Here is a 26,288-nt window from a genome sequence, read left to right as displayed (position 1 = left end):
AATGGCTGACACATGTATGTATGCATGTGTGTGTGGGAAGGGGGGCGTGAGGAGGGTCAGAAGAAGGAGAGGTGCAATTCTATGGTTTGTGAAACATCCAAATCTTCCTCTTAAAGTTGGAAATATATAGCTTAAGACAACAGTATTTGCTTATGCCTGTGGTGATGTTGTCTGCACACATGAAAACAAACCAGTTCAGGCTCTGTGACAAATCCTGTGCATTTCCTGGGGCACAGTGCTCCTACTGAGGTCCCGCTCTGAGATGGGGACTGAACATCAGGCAGCTTCATACCTGCTGTGCACACGGGAGGGCTGCGTGGGGTGTTTGGCCAGGAGCTGGCCCAGGCTGTGTTAGCCATGAAGAGGGTTTCTTTCAAGCAGAAAGTTCCAAAGTGATCTTTTTCAGATTTATTTGAAATTGGGTATGAAGAACTCTGAAAGTGTGTGTGACTGATTTTTAGTAAATGCCTTGGGCTAACCTCTGCCCCTTCTTTTTATTTTGTCTTTAGAGAGTCAATGTCACCATTTTCATTCCAGCCTGTGGAATCTAAATGCCTATTTATTCAGCAAACAGGACAGGTGGAAGAGAGTTATCAGACCCACGGAGACAAAAGAGTTATTGAAGGTGGTTTTAATGGCACTGTTTCCAATGAGTAGGAAATTCCTACATCACCTTCAAAATATTTAAAATGGTGGTGCACGCTACTATGTTTGTCTAAGCTGGTGTTGCCTACAACCTGCTCAGCAATGATAAGAATGTTGTATGTTGGAAAGACACCCTCTTAGGCTGCGTGTAGCATTCCTTTCTCTTGTGGAAGCTGGCAGCACTGCAGTTTTTAACTCCAGGTATTGTCCACTCTTGTGGACTGCAGTGAGTTGCTATTCAAACTTGTCAAGAAGGTGGTGTAGCCCAAGGAGTGGAGCTGGGGCTGTTCTGCCCTGTTCCTAGAGCCCTGTTGAGACGGGTACGGTGCAGGCAGAGGGCACAACACAGAAGGGGTGTTTATATTCCTGGCCCTACACTTAGCTGGCCACCATTTCCCTCTCTCCAAGGCAACCAGGGGGCCCACTGCCTCATACAGGGAAGAGTGGATCAAGGGAGTGGAGAAAGCTTGCCATGACTAAGGCGGTTAGCAGTATTGCTGGGGCAGGAGGTTCAGTTTCTTGCTTCTGTAATTGCATAGTTTGTGCCCAAGTTCTTCATGACCAAGATCCTTGGCCTTGGCTCCCCTTTGCAGCTCTGCTGGCCTGTGACCCTTAAGTTGGAAATTTGCAGGCTCCTTGATTTGAATGTGTTGTTTACTGAAATAGTTTGTTCCCTTTGTTCAGACTGCTGCTATGAACTAATAGCTCGCTAATGGAAAAATAGGCATCCTTGTCTGGGTCTTAAAAACTGCGTGTAAGAGTGTGAGTGGGTTTGAATGGAAGGCAGAGAGCTGTATGAGGCCCATCAAGCACTTGAGAGTTACATGGTCATACCTGATATCTTTATTTTAAAATGGAGGGCATTTTCATAAAGCATGTTGACATGCAGCCAGGCTGTAAGCTGAAGTTGCCATTAAAACAGTCATTAGTGAAAGCTTTGCTTTCTGTTAAGACTTTGGCACTTTTTGATTCTGTAAAACCATTCAATCTTGAGAAGAAAACAAGGAAAAGTCTGATTAATACTGCAAATCCACAGGAGGAGTGCAACTGTCAGAGGCAGAGCAGATGCACCTTGCACTTGGAATTGCCTTCTGCCTTGTGCACGTTTTTAAAAGCAGTCAAAGCTTTGAAAAGGCCAGAGTGAAGGAAGTGCCTGCAAGATACAGGCTGCAGAGGGTGAGAAGGTTGTAATGCACAGGGGGAGCAGCTGTCCCTCATTGGTCTCAAACAGTGCAGTAAAATCAAAGGGGCTGTCAGTGCAGGCTGGAGTTCTCCAAAAATGCCTACCTGGCTGAAGCATGCATCATTGTTAAATCAGGATAACTTCTAGGTGACTAGTAGCCTCTAAAAGCATGAGCACCCTTCAGGCTGGCCAGCTGAGCTACTGTGAAATGGGAGGCAGGACAAGAGGATTGCTGGCCAAAGCTGTTGCCAAGGCTATGGACTTCTTCCTGGAGGAGAATACACACATGGATTTTGGCTGTCCTCAGGGCAGAGTCCTTGTGCCATCTCCCGCTTGCACTATAGTGTGTCCTAATACAGCACTCGGGTTGCAACCAAAAGGTTGTAATAACCAAAGCTTGCTTGTCTCAGGTTGTAATGTATTGAGAAGAGGGCAGGTGGTGATGGTTACAGAAGAAGGAGGACTATTTTAAAGGAAATGCATGAAAACGCTCTCTCAGATTTACCATGTCCTTCTCTGGGAAGTTTTTTAGCAAATCTGGAGGTGCTGAAGTGATCTGTGCTCTTCAAAGTCCTAGCTAGCAAATAGGTCATTTGAGTCCTGCTTTGCATAATGAAAATGAACATACTCTCCTTCCTCTTCCCGCTTGCTCAGCATCCCTCTGTGCTGCAGGCTCGTGGAGTTGCAGTCAGGACAGTTGGTCAGGCTGTTTGTAAGAGTCCAGACAGCCTAAATCACTGAATCGGTGAACTGCTTCTCTCCTCCTCGGGAGTGCCCAGTGGACTGCAAAGCCTATAGACTGAATGAGTGTTTCTGTTTATATCTTTCTCTTTTTTTAAAGCATCTTTTTTTTTGCCAATGTTTTGACATAATAGCCAAAACTAGTAAAACGTTTGGGCGAGTGGCCAGTGCTTGTTTTACTGAACAGCCTCAGAAGCTGGAAATATCCGTGAACCTGAGGCTTTGTGAATGAAACAGTTGTGGTGCCAGATACAAAGAGAGCTGGATAAAAACACTGAGCATGTTCAGGCTGCTTGTAACTCTCTTCCCAAAGAGCAGTGCTCCCTCCCTCCCACCCTGAGTAGCTCTGGGTGAAAGCATTGGCTTTCCAGCCTGCAGATAGGAAGGCAGCGCTTACCCAGCTTGGTTCCTGCCCAGTTAGCTGGTGCCTAACTGCTCCTCTTTGGATTGAAGGAAGTAACAGCACAGGGAGGAGGAAACTCTGCCAGCCTCAGATGTAGTGAAATTTATGATGAAATAAACTAAACTGATCCACCTTGTTTGGGGGATTTGGTCACACCTTGGCTGCAGGAGTGGGTTGAATCGCAGGGAAATGCAGGATCGATGCTGGATGGTGCCCCAGCTTCTGGTGCGACTGTGTCCAGGGTCCTGCAGTGAGGAAAGGGGAAATAATGCTTCTGTGGCCTGCAAAGGTGTCGCCGGTCAGTTGTAGAGGGGTTGGGGACTCTGAGAGAAGGAGTGCGGTTGGTAAGGAAGCTCCAAAGAAAGGCTTTGTAGGCAGGCAAGGAGGGAGGTGGGTGGTGACTCCTCATTTATGTCTAATTCTGCTTTCTTTGGCAAAATCCCCCCAAACTGAAGTGGAATCAGAAAAGGGTCCTCTAAGAGGCTGTAAGATTAGAAATATGGTTTGTTGAAGTAACTAATTCTTCCACCTCTACTTGCTTGTGAGCCAAATCCTGGACAGGATTCCTTTTGCAAATAATTTTCCCTTTAACTTAAGTAAGAGGAAGACAAGCAGCTTTAATTGTCTGACTGGTATCTAGTGAGACAGTCATGCTGCATTCATCGCTATGGTGTCTGCCCCATTGTGCACAGACTTTCAATTAGCAAGGGTTCTGGTTTTGGTTTGGGGGGGATTTTTTTGTTGGTTTTTTTTTCCCGATAGAAAACTCTCTCTTATTGCATGAAACCCTTTCATGCTGCCTGCTTGTTTTATTCTTGTGTGTAATGTGGCACAAGCAGCGTTCTGTTGTACTCGCAGGAAAGAAGGCAGTCTGTAAGGGAAGTGCTTAATTTAATAAATTGCAGATTTTTGGTACATGGGATATTTGTTCCAACAGTGGGTTTTGCACTGCCCAAAATTTCAGTTTCAATTAACTTAATTGTATTCAATAGGCTGAATGAAAAGATCTTAAGTAGCATGTGAGTCAGGCTTTTAGAATGTGTGCTTGTAGGAGGCGGCTGCTGCCTGCTCAGCTGATGCATAGGAGTCCTGAGCCCTAGAAGCAAATGCACGGATATACAGAGTGTGCACGAGCTGTGCGTCTTGCTCATTTTCCGGCATATTTCAGTATAAAGGTTTGACATGCGTGTCATATAAATGGTGGCACTTTGTGGCTGCAGGTGGTCGGTCTTTCTCTGCCTCCTTTTCCCCATGCATCCACATTCAGCTCCACATGCACATGTCTTCCCTCATAAAAAGAGATACTATAATAAAAAAGAGGCTTTATTAAACTAATGTAATAAAGGCATTTTCTTTGAGGATTTAAACACTTCATTTTTAATAATAAAAATCAAATTGTCATTGTTGCACCCTGTATAAGTTTTATTCAAATCAGCCTCTAAATGCTTTGTGCCTAAGCAGCTCTCTCCTGAGATGTATGTATTTTAGCATTAGTTAAATGAGTTTAAGAACGAGGCTCATACTCTGGCTGTAGGCAGTGAATCTAGAGATCAGGAGATTTCTTTTAAATGAGGGACTGATGTGATGCATTCAGCTACACTGAGGGGTACTGAGAGACAGCTGGTCTCCCATTCACACCGATGGAAAACCAGTCAAAGTCCTTTGAGTTCTGAAGTTTGTATGAACTGACACGAACGTGGCAGCGTGCGTTTTGCCCATTGAGACAGAAGAGTTGGTCAGGGAACAGGGTGCAAACACAGTTTTGCCTGTTGGAAACTGACAGGATGGATATGAAGGTGCTTGGTTTGGCCAACCACTCAAAAATTGCCACTGATTAGCTAAAACAATTTTGCTTAGCAAAATTGAACTGGACATGTTGCCAGAATAAGCATTTGTAAGAAACTTCCAGCACTTCTGCTTCATATCCTAGCTGGAATTAGGAAGAGATACAAGGGAACGGAAAGAAAGCAGTGAGTGTTTGAAAATGAGCTTGAGTCCTAAGAAGCCTACAAGTACTTCATATAGAAGTTCTTGTCGAGTGCTGTATACTTAGAGGCAAAGAGAAGTATTTTTAGAATTGTTGAATGTATCTTATTCAGCTCAGAAGACAATACTGAAGGTGGGACTTTGAGCAAATGCAGAGAGGCAAAGATGTCATGGTAAAAGCCTGCCTTGACGTGAGAAAAACACAGCAGGTGGAGGCACTTTATTTCCTAGAAGGGTTATGAGAAGTTGGTGCTTCTGCTGCAGAGCTCCCTGGGCTGACCTGCCTCCTCTAGCTTTCATTGCAAGTAGCAGACAATTTTATATATGGTCATTTTAGCCTGGCAAAATCAAGGTTCTTGTTGTCTGCTGAAGGTACGATTTCAGTGCAGTTCAGTAGGAATGAGTAGCTAAGCAGGGCTTTCCTGAGTGCTGCCTTCCGTGGCTGGAAATAGGCCTTGTGTGCTGAACTGGGATGCTGAGAGGGGACAAGTTTACATCACTGATAGTTAAGGTTCAGATATTGAATTTGAGTAAATCCGTACATTTTCTGATCCTGATCAGTGTTGCAGCTATATACCTGATGGGAAGCAGAATAGCTGTTCTATTGAGACTGTCAGTTACAAGTACTGGGCTGAAAGTACTTGGAGCTTTAAGTACTACAGGAGCAATATTTTTCTAGTATTTCAGCATTTTCTCTGTTGCTTTTGGCAATAGCTGAAGTATGGAGAGGCACAAATAAACCGAAAGTACAAAAAAAGTGTTTATGCTTTTTTAGTCCTTCATATATATAATCTCCTTATGCAGAACATAAAAACTAAGGTTTAGCACATTAGTTGGGTTTATTTAAGTTTTTGCCTTGGCCAGCATTTCGATTGTCCAAAGCCTGTTTGAACCTTTTTAACCTTAGTGCCTGCTCTAGTAGACGCATTGCTTAGGTCTGTACGAGGGGAAGCACAGCTCCCATCCAAGCCATCGGACCTGACACGTGTGAGGTCCTGGGCAGTGCTTGCGAGTCTCCTGCTGCCTGATGGCCCTCATCCTCCTCTGTCCCCAGGACATCGGTGTCTGGGCTGCACTCCAGCATGACCTCCTCACCCCCATCCAGATTGCTTTGAAAAGCTCTGCTTGGAAAACTGTCCTGTGTTTGGTCACTGGTAGTGCAGTCTGCTGTCCCACTGAGATCTCATTTACACCCTTTCCAGGTCTGAGCCAAAGCCCTTTGGGAAGCAGGCAGAAAGGCTTCGCTCGCCTTCTGTGGGCTTTGGTTGAGCCTTTGTGTTGGCCTCGAAGGCTGGTCGGTTGGTCCTTTGGATGTAGGAGTCTGTTTGAATAACATTCGCTCTACATTGTATTGCATCGTTTTTCAGAAGTTGCTTAAAAAAAGATTTCTTGCCCATGAGGTTTGGGTTGTTTGTCCTGAAAATCCGGTAGTTAATAAAAATAAAAGAAGTGAGTTCACAAACGGAGTTTCATAGAGGTGAGTGCAAAGCAAACCCCCATGACAGCGACTGTGCTGGCTTGAAAGACTGCATTTGAGCTAGTTTGAAAAAACACTGTCAGAATTACTCTTACCTTAAATAGATCCAATGACTTCTTTATTTTGATTGGACATGTGCTCCTTTCTCCACCGCTGGTATTATTTTTGTAAAGTCAATTATGGATCCAGTGTGTAATTTTAAAAATGGTGCAAGTTCCAAGGGTAGACCAAACTGTGCCTGCTCAGAGTCCTCGTCTTGGGGTGAGTGCACACCTCATTTGTGAGCACGGCCTATGTGAACATTAAAGTTTTCATCAGTTGCCTCTTCAGCAGCTGGTTTAAAAATGATGCACAGGAGTGAAATAGCAAAGATATTATCAAGCTACATGTCCTAAAATGTATTCTGAGAGCTGTGTTTGGTATAGAAGATCTGTTTGGCTATTTAAAATCAGTTTGAGACTTTCTAGTCCCTGAAGATCTTCTTTTCGGTTTGCAGAGTTGGTTACTCTGCAAACTGCCAATTTTTAATTTTTTTTTTTTTTTTTTTTTTTAATATGTGAGACGTAAGTAAGTCAGAATGAGCTAATTTAGCCAATGGAATTTTACAACAAATGTACGAGTGCTGTGGGTTTCCCTCCCTCACCCCCTCCAGCAGAAACATAATTTGCAGAAATGAAAACAGTCCCTGGCTGGCTTTAGGGTTTTCTCAAAAATAGAAACAGTAGGGTTTGTCTGGCTGGGCCAGTTTCCTCACCACACACCTGGTGTATATCACTTTAAAAAATACATTATGCCTCATTAAATTACAATTAAATGAAATCATGATCATTTGTTTTTCTGGAAGGAAGATGTTTTGCATATTGAAAGCCTAATTTGTTGCAGGTGACAAAAAGGCTGAACAGATTATTTAATATCACTTTATTTTTTATAATGTTGCTCACTGGTTAGTTTGTGTATACTTCAGTAGCTCAGAATTACATTATTGTAAACGTTATTGCTCTCCAGATACTTTATTTTGTCGTCCTACCCTATCACTCAGCTATCTAGCCACTGTTGTTTACCAGCATTGTTTCTCTTCAGTTGCAGGAGGACATGAGATTTTTCCCTCTGAGTCAGTTCTCTTATTATCTGTCCTGCTGTTTACATGGTTCCTAAGCTGCCAGAGCACTTGGAGGAGCTGCGGAAAAACCCTCTTTGCAACCAGGTTTTCTACCTGTGGGCCTGGAGCGGGGTGTGGGGGAGCACGGCTCGGCCCCCGTGAGGAGCTGCCCGGGGGAAGGAGCTAGTCCCTCTCCCTGGAGCAGCTGCCTGCATTAGGAGGTGAGGCTCCCAGCCTGGTGATTGAGCAGCAGCGATGCAAAATATTGCTACATTCCTGTAGCAGAGATGAGAGACCCTTGTGGAAGCAGGAGGCACAGGCTAGGGTTCAAAACTGCTGAATCTAGCCCATGATAAGCTGTCTCTGGTGATGAATCAGAGCCTCCAAGCACAAGAGTTGGTATCTCAGGCAGCGAGATACCTCTTAGTGCCATGACCAAGCCACTTGTACCTGTGAGCCTCTGATTTACATAGGGAGTCAATGACTGCACTGAAAAGTAATTGCTGGCATGCTTTCACTTATGTTTCTGCTCTCCATTTTTGAAATTGGACCATAAATTTAGCCAGGCTAAGATGGGAGGGAGAGAAAGCTGTCTTAGAGTCAGCTGCAGTAGCTTTCAGGTGCCTTTCTTTCAGCCTAAACTCAGTAATTTTTTAAGTTGATCTTTTCTATTAAAAAAAAGAAGCTATGTATCCTTTAAAAGACTCCCAAAATTAAGAATTTAGAGAATCTGTGGAACTGATGTTTCATTTATTTACTGCATTTCATTTATTTACTGCATTACAGTCATTTCCACTGACTTTAAGGGAAAATTATAATAGGGACTTGCTGTATTGATCTTGGATTCATTCAAGTCATGGCTTCAAGCTTCTGTAATGTCCTTTTTTGGTTAATCTCCTTCAGTCTGTGAGCCTGGCAAACTTTGGAAAGCTTTTCAAAATGTTCCTAGCTTCTCTGAGGGGTGGTAAACCCTGAGGAAGCAGCCAAGTATGAGCATGCAGTTGTGTTGAGATCACAGAGAATAGAAGAGGCCAGCCCAGGGCCAGCTCAGCACTGCACCTTCTTCAAACTTCCTCCCAGTGTAGACCTTTTTCACCAGCCGGCTTCTCTCTCTGATCCCATTTCTGACTGGAGGGTCCCACCGTGGCTCCATTCCAGCTCCAGTCCTTCTGGTAACTACTCTGATAATTGCAGGAAAATGTAATTGGGAATCTCTTAGCTTGATTACGTAGATGAGGAGCTGAAAAAATGGAGGTGTGCAGCCTACCTTCAGGTTGTGTGTGTAGCTTGTTTTGAGCACTTCTGGCATCAATGCTGCTGAAGTAGAGCTTTCATGTATGTGTTTTAATGTAGGTGTTTAATAGCAGATAGCAGATAAATGCAGATACAGATAAGTTGTTGCTGGTCTGTTGGTTTTGTCAGGAAGTCTGGTAAACAAGATCAATATATACTAAAAATGTTGGCATTTGGTTAATTGGCCAACTGTCGTGGCAGTGTTTTAGCAAGGCTTTTTGGAGGAGACTGCCTGATACAGAAGAAAACAAACTAAGACTAAATATTACAGGGTTTTGACTACGTGGTTGTTTTCTAGTAACGTTCTTCTTACAAGAAAGGAGTAAGCCTTGACTGTACTTTTGAGGCAGCTTGCCTCAGTCGTGGCTGTAAAAAACGGCAAAATGCTCATGTCAACAGCGACAGCTAAATCGTGTCTGGGGCACTGCGGTGTGCCTTTGCACGCAGTTGCTGAACGTTGCTTCTCTCAGCAGTAGGTCGAGGTGAGCTCTCCCAGCTCCCACGGGGATTTCACACCGTTTCTGTGGCCGGCGTTCCTGGGAACAGCAGTGCAGAGAGCCTCTGGGTCACGGGGAGCGGCAAGCGTATTGGACTGCTCAGGGAGATGTATTGGCAGAATAGCCTTTTAAAATAATGATATTTCTTATGATATACACCATTCTTATGATATACGTAGTCTTGATGGGCAGAAATGATCCCTCTCTGCTTCTTTGCACACCAGTACTTTTAAACATCTATAGTTCAGGAAATTGCTGTTACTGCTTTTTGGAGAAAAATACCTATTTGTCAAGTGTCGGATGCAAAGGGGTGCCTGGGGGAAGCTGGTGGCACACACTGGGTCCTGGTAGCTTCTGTAGGCTCTGATCCAGGCTTGTGTGTTGTGCCTTTAACTTATAGATAATCTGTGGAATTGTTGAGTGCATACAGTTATGCATAAATTTAATCCCATCATTAGATTTAAGCCTCTTTTAATGACATTTTCATGTCTCCAACTCTTTTTTTTTTTTTTTTTTTTTTTTCCTTTTTTTGGAAGTGCTGTGCTGGTTACCTCCTGGAATAACGACTTTGGTAAAAACGAGATGAATATGGTGTTCATTCATGGTTGCAATGTGAAGTCCGTGGTATTTTAAAATGAGGCGTGAAAGAGCAGGTTAAGTCCGTAAAGCTAGATTCTAGGTCTTTATTATTGCTCCATTTTTCTCCTCTCAGAAATGACTGTCCAAACCAAAATGAACGGACTGTAACATCAAAAACGAGCCAAACATTTTTCTTTATAAACCTCCTGCACTGTTTAAATGTCGAAACTAAATTTACCAACCTTGGCAGATTTGTCAAAGATGAACAGGATTGCCAAGTGTTCCCAGCTTCAAGTAAAAAGAGAGAGAGAGAGAGATAGCTAACAGCTCCTAAAATATTTGCAGCAAGCACCTGGTGGTAACTGCAATTTCTTCTACCCAAAGCACCTACCTTTCTATCCAGCATCTCCATACTCAGAAGCTTATTACAGTGCCAGAATAGGACAGTCCCAAAATAAACCCCAGCCCCCAGAAGAAAAACACTTTTCTACAAAATATCCCCTCTGGGAGAGTCCATGAGATTCTGATGTAGGTTCTCAGTATTGCAACCCAGCTGGTTACACTAAACAAATTAAAACAAAAAAACCCAAACCAAAACAAAAAAAAAACCCAAACCCAACACATGACAGGGCTTTTTTTTTTTTTTTTAATTTTTTGAACCAGGGCTTGTTGTCAGAGATCCTGCGTAAAGAAGAAGACCCTAGGACAGCTTCCCAGTCCCTCCTGGTAAACTTAAGGGCAATGCAGAATTTTCTCAACTTGCCTGACTCGGAGCGGGATCGTATCTATCAGGACGAGAGAGAGAGAAGTATGAACCCCAATGTGAGCATGGTGTCTTCAGCCGCCAGCAGCCCAAGCTCCTCCAGAACCCCCCAGGTAAGCTGTGATCCCTTTTTACTTGTTTGTTGTGTGGATTAGTTCAGGGAAGTAGTTCTCCTCTGCCCTTCCCTGTCTGTTGCCCCCCTCACCCAGATGAGTTGTGGAAATCCTTTTGTAAGGTTTTGGAGCAGCTGTTAAGAGGCGTTTAGTGATTTCAGCAAGACATTGTGATGATGATTCTAGCTTTAATCAATGCCATAAATGCAAAAAAGGATGTAACATTAGTGCCTGAAAGAGTGCATGTGGGCATTACACACAGGCTGTTGATATATGTCCACTAAATGGCTATTATAGAACATATTATAGAAATACAGCGCACATAACTTTTTATCTGTGTCCATTACATTCTGCAGAACACAGAGGAAAATTTCTGGGCTTGTGGAGAGGTTCATATATGTTGCAATAAAAAGTGACAACAGTGAATTCGATAGACATTGCTAGAAATCAGCGCACTCCGTATCCTGCATAGCAAATCACAGTCCTTGAGTTAGATGTTTACACCCGTAATTATTTGAAGTACAGAAAGTAGAGATGGGCAGGGTGCTGGGCAGGAAGATGATGTTTTACAGCTCCAAATGAGCTGTCATATCATCGACTTAACTGCATGTGTTTATTAACGTGCTGTTGCCGCCCACTTCCCTGGTAGGTTGTTCCTTTGCACTAAGAAAGAGCATCCACATACTACACCGTAATAGTCATCCCCCCCCTTTTATCAGACTGCTCACAGTCCCAGACATACACTCTGAAAAAGCGAGGATGCTTGCACAGAGGTGATGATTAACTCCCGTCACGAAGTTTACCTAACTTGAGTTTGAAATTTCTAACTGTGCAGACATGAGGGGTCAGTTCTAGCACTTCCCTTGATCTTTCATAAATGGGCCCGTATAACCCTCATGCTTTGGTGCTTTCGCAGTCCCGTAGTCTGCAAAGTCTCGGGCTGTGTTAGCCATGCTTATAATAGTATTGCTGAGCACTTCTCATATTGAATTCTGTAGCCACAGCTGCTAAAAATAAGTAAGCTTGCGGGGTGGGGCGGGGGCATAGTTCTACAAGCAAACTGATCATCCTTAAGGAAGGTGTGTTGATTTTGTAGAAACTGTTGAGCTTGTTCAGTTTAACCTGGTGTTTGGGTGCACTTCACCACAATACATAATGTAAAGAACTGTTTTGACTGAAAGCAAGCATAGCCTGCCAACCCAAATTTGACACTGAATTTTTGTTACATAGGAAACTCATTGTATACCTCTTATCTTTTTTAGTTACCTTTGAGTGAAAATAAAATTATAAAGGGAACTGTTTTCATGTTTAAGTAGTATATCCACTTTCTGCTTTTGTATTTATTCATGAAAGAATTAGCTTATTCCTACTTATATTTATTGCAATAGATTTTGCAACTGGAATCAAATAACAGAAGGAAATGGAGAGTTTAGATGCAATCCGGTGAGAATAAAAGTTGGATCTGTTGCCTCATCTCATTCCTCTGTCGAAATACGACATTTTCCCGTGTCCTAGCCACAGCTAGACCATCATTTAAAATCACAGAAATTTTGCCCGCCTTTTCAAGAGCTAAGCGTTGCTAGAAAACCATACTCTAGAAGTATAAAGCAGCCCATCCTTGCCTTATTTCGGCCTGAAGAATCCAGTAGAATATTGTGAGGTTTTTAATCAGCAAAAGCAACACACAAAGGTTTGTGTACCCGGTACTTGCCTTGTGCCCGCTGGATAACATTTCCCCAGCCCTCAGAGGGCCAGCACCAGTCAGCACAGGTGCTGTTTTGACAACTTGGACACCTCTGCAAATGAGGCTGCTTCCCAGCTCCCGGGCAGGCAGCACGGCTACTGTGCTTCCCCATATGCCCAGTATTAGTTCTGATGAGACAAATGCCATCCTCACGTGCAGCGCAGCGATTCCCGGCAGCGTCGCCTCCCCAGGCAGGTATGTTACCTACCCCGGAGTGGGGTGCTTTGGGGCAGCAGCGGTAGGAGCTCTGCCGTCCTTTCAGGAATTGTGTTTGGGTGCCGGAGAAGTTGGTGGAATGCCGTTTGGAATCACGGTTTCCATAGATACCGATCTCCTGCAGCAATACTTCCGGGAGTGATGCTTCAGTGTGCGGGGTAGGAGGAGAGCGCTGGCAGATACCTGTGGAAGTGCTGGTGCTGGGGCAGTCGTGCAGGCAGGTGCAAGGGCACGCAGAGTAACCCGGCTCAGCTCTCCCTAGCTCTGAGCCAGCCCCGAGCCCCTCTCGTGGGGTGTCCCCTGCTCAGGACCTGCCCCGAGGTGAGAGCGGCAGACCGATCCAGCAAATGGGTGCGAGTGCCGTGGGGAAGAGGCTCTGGGCTGTTAGGGGTTCTTGCGTGCAGGGGGAAGACCAGCCGTAACGGCTGGGTTTCAGCGCTCTGACGCTGTGGTGGCAAACACTTCTTTCTTTTTTCCCCAGTGTTTGCGATGATACATTTCACTAATGGCAAACTCCTTAATATCAAGACCGGTTTTGAATCTAGGCTTCTAACATAAAATACTTCATTTTAGTGACTGTGATATTTTGGTTTGGTACTTGCCCTACGTATTTTGGTGATTAAATAAAAAATGGTGCAGCTTTCAGGGTGTGTAGGGCAGGCTTTTTTCTGATGTGTGGCTGTGGAGCTAGTAGCGTAGGAGACCCATGCGGGATGGAGCTATATTTTAAATTTTTCTTTTACATGCTAATTTTGTTGTTCTCAGGATCTCAGGCCTCTGTAATGGCCTTTGAGGCCGTGGTGACCTCGGCTGCTGCGCTAGCCAAAGGCTCCAGCGACTGGGAAGGCTTTTTTTATACCCGTCAAAGCACTGCAGGGCCTTTGGTAAAATTAAGCTCCATTAAATGAGTCCTGACAGACTTGGACAGTCCTCTTCCTTCCCATGATCTCTCTGTTGTTTGCTTATGTTTCCCACAATTGCCCTAACTCTCATCTATCTGTGAACATTGAATTTCAGGGCGTGGTGTCCCTGTCAGTCCATCCGTCGGGCTGTACCCCGCACGCGTTCACGGCCTGTGGATGGCCGTGGGTTTAGCACCGGGACATGGGGGGCTGCGGTCTGCCCCAGCTGCCGTCCACCTGCCCCCACCTGAATGCGGGGGGCTAGCCTTAGCAGGAAAATCTTAGGCCCTTTCTACGTGGGTCCTGCCTACGACAGGCAGGGAACAAGCCCAGAGGAGTGCCTGCTGAGCTTGGGGGGTAGGAAAGGGAGAAGACAGAGGTTGGTTAAAGCTTTATCTGGAAGCCATAGGAAGAGTGATTAGTCTAGATTGTTGTCTTGATTGGATTTTGGCTCCGGTATTAATGTGGCCTTTGGTACAAAAAAGACACTAGGGAGAGGAAGATTTGCAGGACAGCAAAACAGAAGGAGAAGTTCAGAAGGTTTGGTTTTGCCTAGTTAACCTTCCCATTAACAAATAGGCATTTGGGCACGCCTGCCTAGTTAAAAATTAACATTAGATGTACTCTAGCAGGCTTCAACTCTGGCACAAAAACAGGAGCCGGCTGAAAAGGTTTATAATTGGGCCAAATACCTGAATCTCACCAGGGTTTATGGGAGGTTTGGTTCTATCGGGAAGTGTGAGCTTTGCCACCTAGGTTGTTTTGTTTCCTAAGACGTTACATCTCAAGAGAAAACAGAGATTTTTTTTCTCAGTAACCTACATATTTCCCTTAAAAGGCTTAAGGGGTACAGTGATCAGCCCTGGTATCTCTCCTCTTTGAGCTTCAGGAAGGCAAATGAGATCTGTCTCTCCAAGGGGCTGCTGGTGCCGGGAGCGCTCCGCAAGCATCGCACCGCCCTTGCTCCCACGCCTGCCATTGCGTTCTGGGGACCGCCACGGCCAAGGGGCTTTAAAATAAAAGTCTTGTAGCAGCCTGCTGAACTGTATTGATAGAAGCCTTGTAGAGGTAGTCTAGCCCAGGGAAAGTACTGGCAGCGTCCGTTATTGTCCTTCATTTGTCACAGAAGCTGATGGGAAATCATTCAATTAAAAGGAGTGCAGCGGAATACACAAAATCTCAATATGAGTTTAGGAGAATGAGGGCAGCACATCAAAGGCATGCCAAAGCCCAGCTTTATGAAATGATTTTTTTTTTTTTTTTTCATTTCCACTGATTTCCTAGGTGAAATTAGGTGACTGTCTGGCTAGCATAATGATGATAAGGCTGGGAAACCATACATACTCAAATGACATACGTATAGTTTTAATAAAGGATGAGGGAGACTTGAGGGAGTGCATTAAATTGAGTAATAATTTATTATTTAGAGACCTCTACCCATTTACTCATTTTTTCTGGGAGAATTGGCTCTTCCTCCAAGGTGTAGGCCACTTTTAGAGAGGGGGGAGAGCGTAGAGGCTGGTGCCTCTGCCGCAGTAGCTAGCTGGCAAAGACAACTTCAGCGACTGCCTGCAGCCGAGTGCCCTGGCTACCTATCCTGTTGTTGAGCTGCTCAGTAAACATGCTGGGAGAGGGAGAGGGGGAGAGTTGACAGGGCCTTGCATGTCCTATAGGAATGCACTGCAATTATTTCCAATCACAATTAACCTGATTAGAATAATGGACAGGAAGTGTCCCTCTGTAGCTAATGCAGTTTGGCATCAGCTGACTGAAATCCTTTGATAATTTCTGCACAGATGGCTGGGCTGAAAGCAGCACTTTTTTAATTATTATTTTCATGGTCTCTTGGTAGGCCAAAACCTCGACACCAACAACAGACCTCCCCATTAAGGCGGATGGCGCCAACGTCAACATCACAGCTGCCATTTATGACGAGATCCAACAGGAGATGAAAAGGGCCAAGGTATCTCAAGCTCTCTTTGCCAAAGTGGCTGCCAATAAAAGTCAGGTGAGTGGTAGAGGGGATTTCGTTATTGCGGGGCTTTTGGGGGTTTTGTTTTTAAAGCAAACTCTGGGGTTGGAGCTAGACCCATCTCCTCCTCCCACCAATAAAAATACATCTGTTCCTACAATAATAACAATCTTCATCTCTGGGGAACCTGTCGTGTTTTTGGCTTTTGCCTGCTTAAGTGGTTTCCTTTTCCCTTTTAAAATAGGCTGAGGAAAGGATCAGCTCACAGCCAAGCTTTTTCTCTGCTTTTGTACAAACACGCATGTCTTTTTCCACTTGTGGTATATAACTTACACCTCTGCTAGTGGGACAAGGACCTTTCAAAATGATGGTATCCTTCTCATTTGGCAGGTAAAGAAATTGTTTTCTTAAGTGATTAACTGAGGGAAGGCAGTGGGAAACCACATATTAGGCAGGTGTTTCCCTTTTTTTGCATGTTGCATATGCTGCATACGGTATTGCCATGTGAATAATTCACATCGGATCCAATCATTTTTACAAAAAGGCATGAGAGGGCATTGCAGTGAGTTCTCCTCGATTAATTTCCACCTTGGGTGTAAAAAATACATGTGGGCAAACCTAGATCGGAATGAAATTCTTGAAGAGAATCCATTAATTTAAAAATTTCATCCAACTCTTTAAAAAAATATAATGCACCAGAAGGGATTTTGTGGAAAGGAGGACAGACAGAATTTTTTGTAGGAAGGGCAGCAAGTGGGTTGGAGACCGTTGGAAGGAATTGTTTACTCAGTGAAGAGGGCTGCTTCTGATCCTGGTTGAAATTGCTCAGTTGTGCTAGGAGAGGGGATCAATACGCACACAAAAATGCACAAATGTGTCTGTGACAATGAGAGAGTGGGATAGAAGTATTTAGGTGCATGCACTCTGCAAAATACATACTTTTCCTCTGTGCAGGGAAACAACATTGTAGTCATTAAAGTAGATGTAAAATAAGAGGTTGAAAGGCATATAAACAAAGCATCAAAGGCTATCAAAGCACATGGGAGAGCCTTGTCCTTGTTACAGGTATTTGTGCCCAGACACGTGGAGGTCTGATTCATTTTTCCTTCCTCATTTTATCATTCATTTTCTTTGCCTTTTGCTTTCTCTTATCAGGGTACAGGGGTTACAGTCCTCAACCCCTCTACCCCTCAACAAAATCCCAGGCACAGTATGAAATACATAAAAGGAAAATACCATGGAACCCTCTTAAACTGTTAAATGCATAAAAATCTCATGTACCACATGGCAAAATATAATGAGAACTGGAGCTGTTAAACGAATAAAGCTGTTAAAAGCATAATGCCACTTGGCACAACTACTGTGCATTTAACGGTTTTCCACTGTGTAATAAATGACATATGTGGTAAACGTGCAGTAAATATAAAAACTGCACAATTGATTTTGCAAACGTGCCCCTTATTCTTTACTCCATGCAGATATCAAAGTTCCACCCAGAATCCGGACTGGACAGCTTTTAATAAGGAGTGTTTAACACAGACTGAATGCCAGCTTCTCTGAGGTTTGGCTTAAAATTGCCTGCAAGCTTCCTGTCATTATACCCAGAGGCTTCTTGAAATAGAGAGGGTCTGAACCACCCAACAATAATTTGGGTGGCTCACCAGCTTCGGTCTGTGCCAGCTTGAGTGCGCTTCTCTGGCAGCATTGCACACCAGTACCAAAACAAAAATAAGCTCCGTAGTCTTTCACATGGAAAAAGAACAGGGCAGATTTTGAAAGCCAGATGCAAAAGGTTAAGAACAGGATCCACAAATGTTATTGTTTAAAGCAAAGTTACTGCACATGAAGGTTTTGTTTCTTCAGCAGCAGCGAATAAAGAAGTGTTTCTGAGGCCGATGTTTCTTTTGTTTCACAGCCCTGCCAAAGCAATACTGGCTCCCTGGGATGACCCAGCATTTGCCATGCTGAGATGTCATAGCGCTCTGCTGGAGCATGAAAATGGTTTATGGAGGCACTGGAAGGCAGGGACAGAGAAGCCGTAGCCAAGAACCATAGCGATACGGGGCCTCCGCCTGCCCCAAAGCCCACCTGCGTGCCTGCCCCCCTGGCCTGGTTTGGGGTGTCTGTGGTGTCCCACCGCTGGCTGGGGTGCCCTGTGGCCGGGAGGAGTGCCAAAAGCAAGGACCCAGCTGCTTGTGTAGGGGAGAGCCACCGGCATGGTGGGATGGTCGGCGTGTCGCCTTAGGTCTAGCTTGTCTAAAAACCGGCAGTGGGGCTTTCCCAGTGCTTTGTGCAGACCAGTTGTGCCAGTCGTACGCGTTTCTGGTGAAGATGCTGCTGATTTCAGCAGCTGAGTTACATGGTGGGAAGCGCTCATTGAAAACTGCCCATGTTTGCAGAAGAGAGAGTTTGAAAGGGGGGAAAAAAGAGCTAGTCTGAGGGTTTGCTTGGACTCTCCGCCAAGGTTCGTTCACTTGCTGTTCTCCGCAGGCCTGGCTTGTGTTGCATTGGCTTCCTCTATTATTCCCTCACCCCAGACTACTGAGAGGCTTCCAGTTTGCTAACAAGGCATGTGTTATGTTGGGCGCTGCTATTCTGTCAACAGCAATCCACGGTGCTGTGAGATCTTCACAGTTTTAGCAGCCAGTGAATCTCCGACAGGGCTGTTTTGACATTTTATACACAGGGCTGTATGTCATGTACCCGAGAGAGCATCCCGAGCCAATGGAGGCCTCATTTCGTCTTCTGTCTTCGTACAGGAAGAGTGGTACCCACTGAGAACAGTTATTGCAAGCGGCATCATCTACTGGTGGAGTTAATTGACCTCTAATTTAACAAGTGGCCATCTTTATTCTTAAGTCATGGCAGAGTCTCAGTTCAGCAACTAAAGGGAAAGGCAGCTGCTAGAAACAAAGGTTACAAATCACAGAGGTCACAAGTCAACATAAACGCAAGGAACAGGTCCTCACAGAGGTACCAAGGTAGTATGGTGAGACTTTTTTAAGGGAATCCACCTTCATGAAGATCTGAAGCCATTCATTTTAGACATTGACTTATTCATCACTTATTTACCTTAATATGCATTTTATTCCTTGCAACTTATATCTAGACATTTTTAGTCTTGTTTGTGAAATGTTGTGCATCCCTTTGTATTTTTGAAGGCAGCAGGAGCTGAGGGGCTCAGTGCCCTCCAAACACAGCCTCCAAAGCTGTCATCCTATTTTAGTTGACAGCTGTTAGTGATGTACCCACAGGACAGCATACTTCTCTGGGGATGCTGCCTGCTAGTGCCCTTTGTCCTTTAAATGGCTAAACCTGGAACCTGTATTATCACATTGGGAGTGTTTCTGAGTGTGGCCAGAACACCAGGATTTGGTTTCCAATCTGCGCTTTGGGCTCTCCTGGTTATATGTAATTCACAAGAAGATGGGTTTCCAGTGTGCCATTTCAGAGAGTTTCGGGTGGCCTGTGTGTCTCCAGAGCTTGGCAGTGGGGCAGGGAGAGACTTTGACCTCAGGTTGCTTCAGGTTTGGACTGTCGGTCTTGAAAACTGGCTTCTACGTCCAGTTCTGCAACTGCTCTGCAGTACAACTTCAGGAAAACCATTTCCCCCGTGACCATGTGCCAGTGCTTCTGTAATAACTGTGCAGCAGCATCACCCCCTCTGACCTCTGCTAGCGAGAGTCCTAGCAGAGGCTGTGCTGTGCTCAGCAGACATTTTTTTCTTAGACTGTGCAAAATGAGTTTAGGAATATAGTTCTGTTCGTAATAAACAGTCACTATCAAAATAAATAGTGGACATAGCTGGCTGGAGCCCTTGTTGACAGTCTGAGTGAGAGCAAAGTTTGTATGAACATGGAGACCGAACTTCCCACAGTTCTCCCGGGGCAAGAGACTCTCCTTAATCAGGCTGGGGCGGTGTGGGGAAGCGGGGCACGTGCAGCTGGGGATCTGCCCCGGGCGGGGCACATGGAACAGTTTGATCATCACCCGTCCAGTGAAAACAAAAAGTAAACCCTTGAAACTGAAATTCTTCCTCAAGGGACTGGAATTGGTTCCAGTTGCACCACAGTAAAGCGAGAGAGACCCTATGGAGCAACATTTGAAAAAATGTTAAGCTGGCAAAGCTCAGTCTCTGGTTCATATCTTTGCCCTGTTTAAAAATGAACAAACAAAAAATAAACTTGTCCAGGGGGTGGAGGCTGGGGGCAGAAAAGCCCTTCAGTTGAGGCCCTTCAGGTTAAGAGAAAGCCAGGGCTATGGATGGAAATCACTACGACAGTTCGTCGCCTTTCCTCCGACTTTTCCTTTTCATGTTGAGATCCCTGCCTCATTGCCAGGATTGTCTGGGAGCCTGTTCTCTGGCCAAGGGAGGTGTTAGCCCCACAATAGGAGCCAATGCTAGATGGGTCTCAGCACCATGGCCACCTGCCCAAGCCGTCACCTCTTGCCCATGGTCTGAGAAGAGAATAGAGGTACTGCGGGAGGGATGAGCAGCGTCACTCTGGGCAGGGTTAGCTCTAGAAACCCCTTATTTTGTCCTTCCCTCTCCTTCCTTCCCAACTTAGATTCCCTTGTATTCATTTGATATGATGGGATGCCTTCTCTTCCCCTTGTAGCTTATAATAGGTATTTTCTGTGCCCTTAAACTAATTAGCTTCCAGTGATGATGAACAACAGCTACAACAAACAGCTGGTGGTGAAGATGTGTAGCGTACATAGTGTATGCATATAGGGCACTTCTTTCTGCTGTAGCATCTCGGTGCCCTTACGATGATGTGAATCTCTACAGCTGGGGCATATCTGTTGTGCTGATATTTTGGTGGTCTTGTTACATATGGAGGAAATACAGAAAGACATTTCTCTCCTTGAACTGAACTTAAAATTTCTTTGAAGTACCTTTGGACATTAGCTGCTTTTTTACAGACTTCTCTATGCGGTCACAGTGTGACCCCTATCCAGGACGGCATCTGCAACAGTGCGTTAACCTCTCAGCAGCTGAGTGAAGCAGGGACAGTTGTGGAGCTGGGGCTTTGCTCAGGAAGTCCTTGGCAGAGCTGGGAGCTGATGGCAGGCTGCTCGCCCTAACCACAAGCCCACACTTCCTCTCCAGCGTGGGGAGAAGCTAGTTTGAACTTGGCATGCTGGAAATATCCTCAGTGCACAGCATCCTTCCTTCTGAGGCCAAGAACTGTAAGCAGGCTTGGTGTTCCCATGAGTCTAAGATAGGTCAGGGCTCACGTACCTCATTCATTTTTTGGTACTGTTTCGTGTTTTATAAGGCTCGTGAGAAACTGGCCCTCAGGAAAGTGCTTTGCATTTTGCCTTGCATTTTGGGGGGAGGAAAACTACCAAGCGTTTCAGAAAATCCAGGCTATTGAGTGATTAACCTTGAACTGTATCAAAATGCTCCAAGTAGAGCTTCTCAGGTTCAGTCCCCCTCCCCCGGCCCTCATCAAGAATTCATTGAAGCCATGACAGAACTCTCCATTACAGTTAGTCTTTTATCCATTTCAGCTTTCTTGATTAGGTTATCTTGAATCATTAGGGGGTTTATTTATTTTAATAGACACTTATTGGATTCATGGAAAGAGAGTTTGGTGACTAAGGAACAAGAGCTGAATATCATCTGGCTCATTTCACACTGCAGAGAGTCCCAAACTGAGCAGAGGGAAGAGAGGCTGAGGAAGTTTGTCCAGAGGACTCCTGTGATCCCACGTAGAAAGGGAGCTTTCTCTGGGGAACGCAGCATTTCTTTCTTAGTCTTTCAAGACTTGCATCAATCATTGCTGCTTTTTTTTCCTTTTGTCACATATGTTGACATTTTCTGCACTGATGATGTGGGTGAGGAAATGGCCTTTTACATTTATTTTTGAGATTAATTCCTGAATCACTTTTACTAAAAACTCTTCATTTGCCTACTCATGCTTTCACTGGAGACCCTAGAAAATGTCAGCACAGAAAATTAACTGTATTATTATTATTATTAATTTCAATGTAAGTGCAGGGAAGCACAAGGTCAGTTTAGTTGCAGTTTTTTCCAGGCTCAAAGTGCCTCGCGGTCCAGCCTGAGCAGAAAGCCTGCCTGTGACTAAGTCACCGTGGACACCCAACTGCCGCCTCCTGCGGTGACTTTCAGTAGGGATGCTGCTCGAAGTGTAAGCATTGGCCTGTAGCCCCAGCCTAACTGAGCCTGAACTCTTCCCACATGCCTTCTTGTCCTTAATCAGAAATTTGGTCCTTGGCTGACTGCAAGTCAGCAGATCTGCAGGAAGCAGTTTTGGGGGTCAGGATATTTGTTCACAGCTTCATTGAGCGCTGGAAAACCTGACCTTATTGTAGGCTGGTACCTCTGGCTGGTGGAGCAGCCTCCCTTGCTCCAGGGTAGGTCTAGCAAAAGTGAAAGGGTCAAGCTGCTAAAAAGGGCTCAGGGATAAGTGACAGAGAATATGGCTCGTGATTGCTGCACCAGCTAACTGTCCCTCAAGGGGGTTTGAGCGCGCCAAGGCTAATGCTTTGGTGTAGTAAGCACGCTGTTTCTTTAACAGCATAAAAGCACAATGGGAATGGCTGGCTTCCTGCAGATTTTTGTTGTTGTTTGCTTAGCTATGTGGAAATGTATTTGATTAGGAGACAGAGAGAGAGGTTAAAAATAGGACATTAATATGATATTATTTGTTTTATCAAATAAAATGCTTAGAAAATGTTTATCTTGTCTCATGAGAACAACAAAAATAGAGGCCAGCACTTTGCTGCAGCTCTCTTTAATGAGCTAAATTGGGCTGCATTCTTGATGCCTCTAGAAGTTTTGGGGTGAAATGAAGGAAGTTCTGAGCAGAATTCCTTGTAACCACAAGCACTGGGTGTGCCTGACTGTAGAGCCAAAAGCATCCTTTAATTGTGCTGTTTTTCCTCCTCTTATTTTTAATGGAAGACATTCCCATTTGAGAACCTTAGGAGCTGACATTAAGGGCCGGATTCTGCCACCCATATTGACACTGGCACGTATCAAACTCTCCTGGTAACTCTGTGGCAGTCAAGGGGGCTGTTTGTGCAGTGGCGCAAGACTTAGGATGTGCAGGGGAGGCAGGATCAGAAACACGGCGTATCGTGGATCTGGGGAAGGATGTGTTATTTGTTAGATTTTCAGAATATGTTCACAGAACTTGGATTTACTTGTAATGCAGCAAGCTCAGATGTTGTGGATGAGTGGGGGAAAAGGTGGTGAGATAGCGTCTCCTCCTTCACTTTTCCTTCTTCATGCCAATAAATGTAGCTATAGATGAAAATTCACTGTGAATGGCTGTAGCTCCAAGAATTTCTGTATGTTAGCATTTCTTAAATGAAATAATTCTCCTGGAAAGCTCTGTGTAACATACACAGACCCAAAGAAATAAATAAAAGAAAATTAAAAAAATTGCAACCAAAAAACCCCAAGTTGAGATTTTTAACAGAAAAAGGAGATTTTGTGTATTAATAATTCATGAGTTCTCATTGAACATGCACGAAGAAACGGTGCTATTCAATAGAGAATACTGTCATCTGTCACTGTTTTATTTGACATTTACACTTTTTTTTTTTTTTTTGCCTGGTACTGCAAAACTTTCTTGGATGGCGTGCTAAGATTATTTAAATAAATAATTAAAAAAATCTGATGCAGACTTTTCATCTGTGCATGGGGAAGGCAGTTACTTGCAATCATGAAGAATGTGTGAGTAAGCTGCAGCGCTGTGATTTCTCACGTATTAGGCAAAGCTATCACCTAATAAGCAGCCCTATAGATGGATAGATAGGGTCTTGAATGGTTGGGCGAGAGAATGAATGCTTGAATAAATAAAGGGAAGGATAGGAAAAGAGCAGTGAAAGGACAGCTTTGGTGCAGATAAGTGTACACATGCACACAGTGGGTACACGTGTGTATGTGTGGGGGTGAGCGAATAATGACTGTTGTGAAGAAAGCTGCCACAAATACATTGCCGTTGTCGATGCAAAAATAAATATTTATAAATGGCACTGGGGGAGATCGAGTCCCGCACAATGTGAGAGAAGGCAGGGCATTTAGCACAATGACAATTCAGAATTAGGCGCACCTTGCAATTTCTTGCTAATATTAGGCTCATGAAAATCTTTCTGCTCTGTAGGTTAGTTATTATTTATAAAAATCACAGAACCAGCTGATACATTCATAAGCTAATTATTGTAGCAGCTGGGTACACATGGTGCAATATGTCTGAGGCTGTGAAGTATCACAGATTTCTTGGGGCCTGCTGTGGTGGGGGTGTGCTGTTGAAGGCTAGATCCCTTAATCTGATCAGCCAAGCAAATACTTTGTGGGGAAACTGGATTAATATCTCTCTAAATACCACGGATGTGCTTCACCTTCAGAACCAGGCTCCTTTAAACGTGCCATTAGCTTATCTCCTTTGGGGAATGGAGAAGTTCTCAGGTGTCCTCAGGATGGCGGGGCCTTTGCCGGGTGCCTCCCTTTGCCAGAAATTAATTTGGTTTGCTCGTGTCTGCACACATGGTCACACTGCAGTCTAATCTTTTCCCTAATAGCTCCAAGGTCAGGACCTCGCATGTTGCCAGGCAAATTGAGCGCTATCCTTCTTAAAGACTAATGGCAGCAAGTGCCTAGTCCATAATGAGGCCTGTAGTGTTGCTCTAAGTGATTGTAATGAGTTCTGATTATAACGGGACAGATAAATCAAAATGCAGCAGTTGCCATCGGGCTAGCCGGTCCAGCTCCGGGAAGGGGAGGTGGCCCCGCTGGGCCGTCCCCGGGCCCCGCAGCCCTCGGGAGAGCCCCAGGAGCCGTCCTTCCCTGGGCCTGCCCCGCACGGGGCTCCGGCTCCACCAGGTGCAGGGTTTTGTCTGTATTTTCTGCTAAACGATTGGTCTTTATGCTGCAGCATCCCTCGGGAGATGTTAAACATACCTGCTTGAAACATTTGAAAGAGTTCAGTTGGAGACTTAATCAGATCACTGAAAACAGGGAGAAACGGGAACTTATTTTTTCCACAGATGGTTTACTTTCCGTTTCAAAAATTATTTCCTTTGTATGGAGGAACCCCTGAGAAAACACTGTGGAGCTGGGAGATTTTCTTCCTCTCTTTTCTCTGTAAGAGTGAAAGTTTTGGGGGATTTCTGAGCGCAGGAAAGGGAAAGAGGAGAACTGAGGGCAAGGGATGTGGCCAAACCACATTAAAATGCAGACATCACCTGGCTGAGAGATTACCCAAATACCAGTCAAAACACTTCGAAAATATAATACAGATTTCCCCCCCCCCCCCCTAAGTAAATGATTAGATATCTTGTTTTCATCCTTGCCTGCTCCCCCCCCCCCAACCCTCCTAGTTTATTGCAAGAAAAGATCAGGTCTGCACAAATGTGGCCTCTCACTTGTAAAAACAAGGCAGTGTTGTGTTACAGATTAGTTTATAAATCCCTGGTGGCTTCACAGTTCAGTGCCTACAGCTGCTGCAGATGGGCCTGGGTTTTTGTCTCTTCGCTGTGCTGCAGCCGGCAGTTGAAGGAGAAAATGGAATGATCAGGTTATTAACATGTAGGCCGTGAGGAAGAGGCTGCACAATGAGAACAGCTGGTGTTGCTGTCTTGGCTGATGCAGCGGAGATAATCAAATCTTGCCTTTTTTGGGGGGGTGAAGGCAGAAGACACAGTGGAGAGTAAGACAAACAACGGCTTATGATATTATATACGGGGTTTAGAGTGCACGGTAGAAGTTGTTAATGGCTTACAAGTTGTTACACAAAAAAAGCAATACCAAAAAACCCCCACGTGGGCTGGTAATGAACCTGGCTGTTCAGCTTGCTTTAGTCGCTGTTTGGAAAAACGCAGTTTTGGCTACTTGTCGTACTGAACGTTTTTAACATTGATCAAGCTATCTCTTAGGTATTGTAAGGTGCCTGTCAAAACGGTGTCAAAATGCTGAGTTGTAGCTCAAAAATGATGGGTTATAAAGCTACTAGGTAAAATATTTTGACAGGAGTCAGTAAGGCGCGTTGACAGCATCCCCAGCATTATCTTCTCGTATTCTGTCATTTGCACTGCGTCTCCGGCGCGCAGGCACGGGAGGGGAGTCGCCGTCCCCAGCCCCAAGCAGGGCCGGCTGCTCGCAGGCTGTGTCCCCCCACCCCGAGCAGGTGCAGCAATAGCCGCTGTCCCTGGTTAACCTGCTGGGGACACCGGGTCACTGCCACACGCGCTGAACACGCACGGGGCTGTCCTCGCTTTAACAGCTCTTGCCATTGTGCCCTCTGGTTGGCTTTGTGTTTTAGGCTGGCCTCCTCTCTCTTCACGAAGCCCTGGCGCTTCCTCCTCCCGGGGACTGAGCTCTCAGCCCTGTGGAGAGGTCCTACAGGATTTCATACAGTGGTAGCTTTTTGAAGGCATCTCAAACTAAACTTAATATAGCAGGAATAAAATCTGCTATTACTGTGATCTGTAGTTGGGTTTAGAATTGCCTCCACCTAGTATCTTGATCTCTGTAGTAACTTCTGCAGGACCCTGTTTGCTGCTTTCGTGCTAAATACTAGGGGATTCCCTTTCTTTGCCGTTGCATCTTCTAAGTGGCCATTTGATTATTTAAAGCTGTCGATTTTAGTGGTGTTCAGAGCTGGGGGAGTCAATGCAACATAGTGACAGCACATCAAAG

The 26,288-nt window shown here is 44.9% G+C and overlaps 1 protein-coding gene across 6 annotated transcripts in view; it reads left to right on the top strand.

Moving 5' to 3' along the window:
* Positions 1-26,288, top strand: part of SATB2 (SATB homeobox 2) — a 139,238-nt gene that overhangs the window by 87,610 nt on the left and 25,340 nt on the right. For all 6 annotated transcript variants that reach the window (XM_030019009.2, XM_030019007.2, XM_030019006.2 and 3 more), the window contains 2 exons: positions 10,567-10,779; positions 15,494-15,649. In XM_030019009.2, coding sequence (XP_029874869.1) covers positions 10,567-10,779; positions 15,494-15,649 — 369 coding nt within the window. The remainder of the gene's footprint in view (positions 1-10,566; positions 10,780-15,493; positions 15,650-26,288) is intronic.

Source organism: Aquila chrysaetos, chromosome 6, assembly GCF_900496995.4.
Source record: "Aquila chrysaetos chrysaetos chromosome 6, bAquChr1.4, whole genome shotgun sequence".
Lineage (NCBI taxonomy): Eukaryota > Metazoa > Chordata > Aves > Accipitriformes > Accipitridae > Aquila > Aquila chrysaetos.
This window is presented reverse-complemented; position numbering and strand designations above follow the sequence as displayed.